The 10,682-nt window shown below is 39.9% G+C and overlaps 1 protein-coding gene across 3 annotated transcripts in view; it reads left to right on the top strand.

The window, feature by feature from the left end:
• Positions 1-3,767, top strand: part of KDM4C (lysine demethylase 4C) — a 157,005-nt gene extending 153,238 nt beyond the window's left edge. For all 3 annotated transcript variants that reach the window (XM_084791121.1, XM_084791123.1, XM_084791124.1), the window contains one exon: positions 2,757-3,767. In XM_084791121.1, the coding sequence (XP_084647247.1) occupies positions 2,757-2,933 (177 nt within the window). In that variant the 3' untranslated portion in view covers positions 2,934-3,767. The remainder of the gene's footprint in view (positions 1-2,756) is intronic.
• The last annotated feature ends 6,915 nt before the right edge of the window (positions 3,768-10,682 follow it).

Raw genomic sequence — 10,682 nt, forward strand, 5'->3', positions numbered from 1 at the left:
TTTGTTTGTTTATTATTTTGTTTTGTTTGAGGAAGATTGCTAAGCAGCACTTACTATTGAAGCTTCATGTTTAGTGACTTTACCTACCTCAGATTATTCTGTCTTGCAGAGAAATTTTTAAAAGAATCAGCCAACCACCTAATGACTGCTGAGTTCTTTTGTACTCTATTCAGAAACAGCCTCATTACCTTTTATTGTCTCAGAGTAACCATGGCGACCATTGCATAATTAACTAGAGCTCCTAGTAAATTGACTTTGTTTTTGTGTTTAGGAGGCTGACTTCTGTTTCCAAACAAGGGCAACACTTTCATAGATGTTTTATTTCCTCTTTTGATAACTTTAGCACTTATAAAAGTAAAATATAAGTCAAAGGACGTACTTTCTAAGCATTACTGAAATGAAATGTTTTCTGCTGATGACAGAGAACCATCCAACTCACAGCTTCTAAGTTTCCTTCGCATGTGAAATAGAGCACCATCTAGGGAACCACTTGGCATAACTGCCCAAGGAGCTGGTGGGCAGAATATATGTATGTATCTGCTAATATGAACCATTGCCAGTTTTCAGGCTTCTTTGTGTCTGCTCCCTTGTTTTTCTCTTTTTCACAGTGGGCTGTGTATTTTCAACTCCTAAAAATAAGAGTCTGTCTACTTTTTCACCAGCCTAAGATATGCTATTTGTTACTATCATTAGAAGTTATATCTCTAACTTAACCAGTGGAGAACATATTCTAGATTGCAGAATGGTAGGGAATCAGGCATCAAAATTACTGTTTTAGTGCCAACTCTAGGATTGGTCTTTACGTGAGTATCTCAGAAATAGGCTGCACTTTTCACTAATCACATACTGGACAGTAGCTGAGTTCCACTTCACATCTGTTCCTTCCTGCTGGGACATAGAGCATTTGATTGATAGCTCCTAGTACCCTTCACCTGAAGAGACATCTAATGGAAAGAACGTTGCCTATCTCTGCATTCATACTCAGGGTTCATAGGAACCTCTAGTTTTCCTGTGGTAGACACTCTTCCATGGAAGAAAAGCTATCTCAGATAGGATGTGTAAGACCCTGAGATAAGGCTAATCTTCCAGAAGGAAGTAGTTTGTGCTAAGTTGTAAAAGTCTGGCCTTGGGAATGTGCAGATCATCTTGAGAGCAGGTTAAAAAAAAAAAAAGATTATAGGCAGGTACATGCAGCCCTCTATATTTATTTATTTAGAGTGTTTCTAGAAAGCCTTTTTTCTAGCGGTTTAATGGGAGATAGATTAGGACTACTGCATTTATTGCAGTGGTTCAGAAGGAGAAGTGAAGACCCTGCATACAGGATTATGACTATTTCAACTATATGAAAGGCTCCTGACAGGGTGGAGATAAGAGCGAGTCTACAGTACCATTAAATTTTTGATGGATAAGTAAGTGTATGGATGAGCATGGTATTGACATTTTAAAAATTTAAGAAGAGCAGTGATTGGGGAAGAAATCTTTGAGTTTCATTTTATCCAGGTTAATTTGGAGAGCATCTGAAGCAGACAGTCTGAGATACCTATTGTACAGGGATGCAGGCAGGTCTTGATGCAAGAGACCTAAGAAATAAGTCATCATCCTTTAACTATGAATCAGTATTGAAGCCAAATCAGAGGACCCAAAGGTGAACAGATAATTAAGACAGTGAAGCCCTGAAACATCAAAAAATGAGCCAACAGGTAGCCAATGAAGTAGTTAAGCAACAGAAATGCTACAGGACCTAGGAACTAGGGATTTAACTGCACTAGTTTCAAGGAAGTGGAGAAGTGTCAAAGAAGAATAAGATTCAAAGTGAATTAAGAATGATTTTTTACTCCTCCCCCCCCCCCAAAAAAAAAAAAGTCTATTTGAGCAGAGCGGAGAATAACAGATTAATCTAGGGCCATCTGGCGTGACTGTGACTCAGGGACATAACCAAAATTCCATATTTGAACATAGAAGCGGTTTCATGAGGTTTAGCAGGACAAAGAAAGTCATAGGCAGGTTTATAATGCATTAGTGGGTATATCAGAGAGGCAGCTGTAGCAACATGGAGGAAGCTTTGCTATAGCCCATGGTGCTATCTCATGCCATTGTTAGCTTTGGGTTTGGTGAGAGCTAGTTAATAGATTCCAAAAAGTTTTTTATCTGTGAGTCATAAGATGTTACTTTCAACACAGAACACCCCAGAAGTATGCAAAGCAATGGAGGCTGTACTGAGGGGCTAGGGCTGGTGATTAGCCTTTACCACTGTATCATGTGTTCGTGCGCATGCATGCATGCATACGTGCATGGGTGGATGGGTGGGTGTGGTGTAGTGTGTGGTATTTTGAGACAGGGTTTCTCTGTGTAGAATAGGCTGGCCTTAGCCTTGAACTGGAAGATCCACCTGCCTCTGCCTCCCAAATTCTGGGATTAAATGTTTGCACCACCATGCCTAATTTAGGCCTCTACCATTTTAATCTCTCCATAGTACTTACCAAATTCTAATCTTTTTAGTAGTTTTCATTTACAGCAGACTCAAAATGAGAAGACTTTAATTTTGCTTTTGTTTGGGGACGCTCCTTTGGTGTAAAGAAATTAGGACAAATGGAGCCACACATCTCTGCCATATGGCATGGGTGAGAACTATAAGACTCTGTGGGTTGTTCCTTCTACCCTGTGACGCATCCCCACCTCTGTCCTCTACTTCAGCCTACAGAAGCGGATCTGTGTCTAGTTATTCTGTAGTCAATAATACACCCTTCTGCATTTAGTCCACAGCCTCCGACATGCGATTTGAAGACACATTTTATGGGGCAGATGTAATCCAAGGGGAGAGGAAGAGGCAAAGAGTGCTGAGCTCCAGGCTTAAGAATGAATATGTGGATGACCCTGTGTATCGTACTTTCCTGAAGAGTTCTTTCCAGAAGAAGTGTCAGAAGAGACAGTAGTTGATAACCTGCTGTACACTAAGCAGTTCGGACTGCAGAGGGAAGACAAAGGAACAGCCATGGGGTATGCACTGGGACAAGTGGCTGGGTGCTTCTCTGGCGTTGGTTTGGTTACCAAACAACCAGGAAGAGACCTATTAATTGCTTTTATAATCTGATCATCCCCTCACTCCTCCATTTGACCACAAAGAATATTCCTAAGTGAAGGGAAATAACAGTATATAGCCCCCTAGATAAAACTCCTTTCTACCACAGAAGAGGGTGTTCCTTCTCTGTGGCTCAGGTCCCTCCTCAGGGAACATATATGGAGGCTCCTGTCTCCCAAATTCTTTAGTGAAAGCCTCATCACCCAAGGAGGGTGATAATTTATGTGTTTTCCACAGCCAGGGAAAGACTCTCACATTTGTTTTAAGTGGCAGTTTTTATAAAACATTTTTAAAACACAAATGGCATGTATGGTAATGAGTTTTACCTGTGTGCTATCTGTATTCTCTTGTATAGAAATTTTCCATTTTTTTATATTATAACTTTTGATTGTGTCTGAAAACTGAGTCAGCCTTTGTAAGAGGAATTTTTTGCTCTTGAAGAGGAATTCATATGAAGTATATGGGAATTTTATATATTTACAGAGGAATAATCTGGGCCTGATATTTTGAAAACTTCATAATTCCTGTTCTGAATAGATATTTATAAAACATATATTTCTTTCATTATGTGTTTGTAAAAAATTAGAGTTTAAAGAAATCTACTTAATGCATAGTTTTAAACTAATGTAACAATGATTTTTCTTTGCAAAATAGCCTGTATTTAAAAATTAAAATCTGGTTTCTTCTGTGCTGTCTTCTGTCTTGGCTTATTGTCCAGATTTAAGCCAGTAGATGATGAGCTTTGGAGCAGGTGGTGTGTTACATACACCTGATCTTAGTATTTGGGAGACTGTTGGCCAGTTCTTGTAAATTGGAACACCGGTTAAAGGAGGGAGGGAACTACTCATGAAACTTCGGAGGTAAATAAAGGGCCAAGTGCCTGTGAAAGCAGACCCTTAACATCTTCATATTTAAAGAAATATGTGGCAAGAGGACTTTGACTAACCAAGAGCCAAAGAAGAGCTCAGGACTGCCTGCCTACATGCTATGCAGAGCTCCAGGTTTGCAGCTGTTTGATTGATTATAGCACTGCTTTAAGTCGGCCCTCTTCTGTATAAGTAACCCTCATCCTTATGCCTCTTAAAAGCCTCAACAAAGCCTGTTGGTTTGCCAGGTTGCACAGATTGGTCTGTTGTGGATTCCCTTTCTGGGATGAATAAATGTGTATGGTGTCTGCATGTATGTGTATGTATGGTATGTGTGTACATGATAGGGGAGGTATGGTGTGTGTGTGCTATGTGTGCTTGTTGCATCTTACCAGGAAAAGTCTATCATACAACAGGCTGAGGCAGGATGATTCCAGTCTAGGCTGTGGGGAAAACTTTATCTCAAAAACTCTATGAGCATATACAGGGGGAGGAAATCCCCCTCAGGAACAGTCATAGGGGAGGGGAATAAGGGGAAAATGGGAGGGAGGGAAGAATGGGAGGATACAAGGGATGGGATAACCATTGAGATGTAACAAGAATAAATTAATAAAAAATTAAAAAAAAAAAAACTCAGAAGCAGAGAAAACCAGGTGTTATTGAAGACTTCTCAAGATATTTTGTGGCCTAGGCTTTTCAGGCCCTCCTTATATAGCTGAGCACCTCCATAGCAGTGTCCCTGAAGAGAAGTATCATCAGCACTAGCTGGGTTGTTGCACCCATTCCTAGACCTTTAATGATCTTAGTCCCTACAGTATAGAGTCTCAGTTACCTACTTCATTTTACAAATGAGTAAAAGACAGGCAGGGAAAGGATTTCCTGAAAGCACACAGAACATTTGAGTGCACAAATTTCCAGTCACCTGCTGTAAAGGGAACATTTAGTTTGCTTATAGGTCTTGAAGTTGGCTGACCTGTACTGGACTTGACTTGACTCTACAACTGCTTCCCATGCCTCCCAATAAGCTAGCCCAGATATTCACATAACAATAGAGACAAGAGAGCAGGTAGCCCCAGATGTTCATTTCTGTCCTGTGTGAGGAGTCTACAGGGAATCTCCCAGATTCTATGTGAGGAGTCTCCCAGAATCAGGGATTGTTGGGACATTTCAAGCATTTCAAGGCAAAGGGTACAATGTCTCCTATTACTGGGAGATAGTACCAAACCAATAGTGACAGCCACAACTAAAACCGTGCTCATATTCTGGAATGACCTTAAAGCTAGAGAAAGCTCACCAACCTCATTTCACAGGGATTGCCTGCCACTCAACCTTTCCTGCTGGTATAATATATTTATTTTATCAAATTATCAAGCTTGAGTTTTCTGTATTAAAGTTTTAAATAGAACTGACCTACTCTTTTCACAATAGCCAGGAAAGTAGGCCTGCATAAGACATTGAGGAATTACTCTAAACAGGATCATTTGTTTTGTACAAGTTTGCCTGTCAGCAAGATTTCTGATTGGCTGCCACAGGGAGAAAATGTGCAGAGTCTTGTGTGGTCTGAAATATAGCTGTTCTTTATAGTCTCATTTAAATAATGTTTCTATAACCAAGAACAGCTGTATATTGCCCTTGCAAAGTCCTGGTCACAGATATGACTTGTCATGGAGAATAGCACTTTTGTTCACTGCATTCTTCATAAACTAGCTATTAGCTCTGTCACTAGATAGAACATTAAAGCTTTTCACTTACTGTATGACACCTTAATTGTAATTTTAATTTCTTTGCATTATACTAACTGCATGTTCAGAGTGTATGTGTAGCACAAAATCAGTTAAAAGTCCTCCTGGTGATTTATAAATTGCTTAGCTGTGACAATTCTAATGTAACACTAATTACAAGCCCTTTCTCTAGAGGTTAAGAGCTTAGTAAAACTGGTTGGCACATTTCACAATATTTAATTCTTTATCTGTGCTTAAAATAAGGACAATGTGATCAGTGTTGGTTGAATTCAACCAGAGAGACATTTAGATAAAACATCCATTGAAATACCACATGGTTTCTCAGAATACCTTATAAATTTCCACTAGAAAATGGGAGGAATGCAAGTGCTGCCTTTAGTTTTTCAGTTAAAGGGATCTGAAGTGAAACATCCTCCACCTTAGAATTAAGTCAGCCCCATTAATTCAAAGGTGACTGGTAATCCTGAGGTATTCTCAGGATGTTGGTAAAGATTCACCTGACGACAAAGTTTCTGAGAATTTGGTGTTTGTTCAGTCATCCAAAGTGTTTACTGCTATAGTTGATGACATCACCCTGGGAGAATGCAGCCTACAAGCAAGGCAAACTAAAGTCTCATGCAAAATCCAACTTTATTCAGAGCATCAGACAGTTTATACTCTCAGGGTTAAGAAAAGTTACTTGAGCTGAGTAGTGGTGGCGGCAGCAGTGCCAGTGCATACCTTTGATCCCAGAACTGGGGAGGCAGAGGCAAGTGGATATCTATGAGTTTGAGGCCAGCCTGGTCTACAGAGAGAAGCTACACAGAGAAACCCTGTCTCAAAAAAAAAAAGTTATGTAAGTAAAATACACAATCACAATGGCAAGCTACATGTGGCAAAAAACATTCTTTACTCTAGAGACATATAAACAAATATAGCCAATTTTAATGAATAATCTGAAGTAAACTTACTCCTATCTGCTATACCTGAGAGGAAGAGGAAAACACATTCCAAAAACAATTGTTTTGAAGAAACTGAGGTCACAAGTTTACTAACAAGCACTCAGAATTCTCACAGAACTCCATTCTTAGTCTGGGTTCTGACAGGGCCTTAGAACAAAGACCAGTAAGGAAGATGACTACTGCCCTCTAAAGAGGCTTCAACTCTCTAGCAAGTGGATGGATGCTGTATTTTGAAGGTGCAGAGTCCTTTGGGGGAAACATCTGTGTAGCACTGGCTATTCCTAAAATTGCTATGTAGGCCATGCTGGTCTGGAACTCAAAGAGATCAATCAGCTTGCCTCTGCTTCTCAAGTGTTGGGATTAAAGGCATGCACCACCACTGCATGGCAGCATCTAAATGTGTGTGGAGCTTGTATTATATACATCTAGCCTGCCAAGCATCCTAGTCGAAAGTGTCTCCAGTGAGTCACAGCAATAAATACCATTAGTTCTTAAAGAATAATGGGAATGGCCAGGCAGGGGTGCCTTTACTCCCAGCACTCAGGAGGCAGAGGCAGATGGATCTTGGGGCCAGCCTGGTCTACAGATCACATTCCAGGACAGCCAGAGCTGCCTGGAACTGGAACTGACTCTGTCTCAAAACAAACCAAAACGAACAGAAAAAAGGAAAGGATGGAAATGAAGACCCAAAGAAGTAATGAATCATTGAGTCTCAATAGATGGGAAAAAGACAAAATCAATCTGCCTGCCTGCCTATCTATCTATCTATCTATCTATCTATCTATCTATCTATCTATCTATCTATCTATCTAGATCTGACTGATACCAGATGGATGATTCTAAACCTCAAATGAAAAGCTAGTATTAGATACACTGATGGAATAAATATTATTGATAGATAATTTAGTTTTGGGGGGTTGTAATGATCCTTTGATCTGCCTTGTGTATGACTAGGTGAACCGAAACATTTTAAAAACTTGCAAGATATTCAACTTTCTGTTCTGTTCTTAGACAAGTTAATATAGGTCTAACCTGTTACTCATCAGGTTGTTGTATGGATTTGTTAAAAATCCTTTCATTTTATCCCTTTCTGAGATAATTCTTCTGTTTGGTAGTTGGGAGAAGGGTCCTTGCTTCTGCTGGGAAATCTCACTCAATCACCACTGGCAGTATTCTGGCAACCCAGGACCTCTACCTAAAGGATGCAAAGTTCAGATCTCCCACACTCTCTCTAAAAACACAGTACAAGAGAATTCCAGAAAGATGTATCACCCTACAACAGAATACTCGTCTCTAGCATTTGTGGAACAGAAATTAACTCTCCCCTTTGTCTCCACACACATGGTGTAAGTCATGCATTGCATTAGTGTCTTACTTATTTTGTATTCATATAAGTTCCTGAGGTGACTGACTAGTAAGGAGTTTTGTTTGGCTTATAGTTCTGACAGCAGCATATTGTCAGGGCCTCTAATAGCGTCAGAGAAGCTGAAATGTAAATGACTAACTGCTGACAAGACCAAGCCTTGCTTTAAAACAACTCATCTACTTCATGAAAACAGTTAGTCCATCTATGAGTACAGAAATCTTGTGCCATACTTACTTTCTGCCAAGCCCACCTCTTAAAGGCTCCACTACTACAATGCCATCATGGAAGACCAAGCTTCTAACATATAAATGAACCTTTAGGGAATGAACTATGTCACTATTAAATTAGATCATTATAGCTGGGCAGTGGTGGTACACGCTTTTACTCCCAGCACTCTGGAGGCAGAGGCAGGTGGATCATTTTGAGTTTGAGGCCAACCTGGTCTACAAAGCGAGTCGAGGCCAGCCAAGGCTACACAGAGAAACCCTGTCTTCAAGAAGGAGGTGGAAGAAGAGGAAGAGAAAGGAGAAGATGGAGGAGAAGAAGCGCACTATTGTCACAAAAGATTTTATCCTACTTTATTGTTCTTTTCCTGCTCCTTACACTAAAAAGAAAAGGGTCACTGAGACACTGTCTTCTTTTTAGTGTACTTTTTGGTGGCTTTAGTTTATTGCCTCCACAAGGCTCAGGGTACATGGAACAAAGAGAAACCAGAGAACTCATTCACCTTGTGTGATTTTTTTTTTAAAGTACTGTCCTGATGTCCCTAGTTTGCTTTCCCCCATCAGCATTTCACTTTCCTTAATTTGTATGTTCAAGGTTTTAAATTCAAAATATCTCACCTTATCCAAAATAAAAAGTCCTCACATGTCCTTGGAGGATGGGAAAATTGATAAGGAAGGGAATATGATGGAACTCAGATGGAAATCTAAGTAATTGAGTTATCTTAAATGAGAGCAAAAGGATAAAAAACAAAGGTTATAAAAACATTGCCTGCACTAGTTCCTGAATAACGGCATGGAGACCTATTATTTTTATTAAAAGCTCCAGGCACAATAGCTGGGCAGATACTGAGCTATTCTAACCAGACTATACTAGCCTAGCCTACTTCCCAACCCAAGTGGCCCATTACCAGCCTTAGTCTCGCCCTGGCTGTACCTTCTCCATCTGTGCCCTTATGGCAACCCCCTTCTCTCTGGTTCCCACCTGAGATCCCATCACTGGGATCAGAAGTCCCACCATATACTCTCCTGCCCAGCTATTGGGCTGTTCTGCTCATGATGGAGAACAATGTTTGAGTCAGGAGATGCCTCATACAAATGACAATGTCAGCATCCTGACTGCAACCTGATATCTGGGTACATAAAACTGCATCTTGAGAACACAGTACACAAAAACATCCTCCAACCCAAAATGGAGAAGTTGTATCTCATAAATATGTATAATTATTATGTGTAATAGGTAAATGAAATACCTTAAAGAATAAAGGTGGGATAGTTAATTTTACACAGGAAAAGAGATTTTTATCCAGAAAAGCCAAATTCTTGGTTTTATGAGGAATGAAAGCTTGATGGAAGTAATCTGCTTTAGAGATAAAGGAAGCATCCAGAGTCAAGGAATGTAAAAATGTCTAAAAGCTAGACAAAGTAAGAAATTGGGTTTTTCTTTAACTGCCTATGAAGAACTGGCCTTCTGGATACTGGCTTTAGCAGTGAAAATTTCAGATTTCCTGATTTGTAACAGTGTTGTTTTAGCTTACTAAATTTAAAGTTTGTTTGTTTGTTTTTTTACCATTTTATATGGGGTTGCATGACTAAATGAAGGAGTTGTGAAAAATTGGCAACATTAAACTTTATGAACATGGGCAGAATCACCAAAAATTAACTCACAATCAAGCACAAACAGGTTAATATGTTTCTGGTAGCACTGGCTATTGTGCCATTAGTAGACTCCAGTGACATCCTGCCTCTGAGGTCACAGACAAAACAAACCACACATGCAGTTGTTAAGTGTAAAAGACGTGCAGTAACAGGTGGTCCATATAGAAATGGTGTTTATTAGAAGACAGGGGCTTGAGGCCTCATGGTGGTTGAGAGCGTTAAGCAAGAATATGTGCTACTGTATGTTTTTAAAAACCCATAATGAACTACTTAAGGAGTGCTTCCCTTTATAACCTGGAGAGAAGCTTCAGTAAGAATGAAAGTAAATGAGAGCAAGATATAGCTACTGTTCAAGAGGAGGAAAGAAGGTCAGAGGAGCCTCCTCAGGAAACCTACATGCGGAGTTTTCTGAGACCCAAGCCAAATTTCCAGAACAAAGATGTCAGATTTTGTAAATGTATGTGTGTGTGTGGGGGGGGGGGGTGGGGGTGGATGGGAGAGGGCAGGAAGGTTAACATAACATAGCAAACTAATGTGGGACATGGAAGTTTCAGGTGCTATAAGAACTGTGAAGTCACAACACAGATTGCATCTAAACTATCCCGGAGAGAGGTGATGAAAGACATGACTAATAGCTTCAGGTTTTGCGATCTGGCCTTTAAGAGGTGACTACTATCTTCTATCTTTTTCTGCTCCAGATTGTTTTGACTCTAGAGTCTTTTGTAATTCCATATGACTTTTAGGGTAGTTACCGCCCCCCCCCCCCCTTTTCTCTCTCAAGATTTATTATTTATTATGTATACAGTGT

The sequence above is a fragment of the Acomys minous genome (genome assembly GCF_964271855.1).
Source record: "Acomys minous genome assembly, chromosome: 1".
Taxonomy (NCBI): domain Eukaryota; kingdom Metazoa; phylum Chordata; class Mammalia; order Rodentia; family Muridae; genus Acomys; species Acomys minous.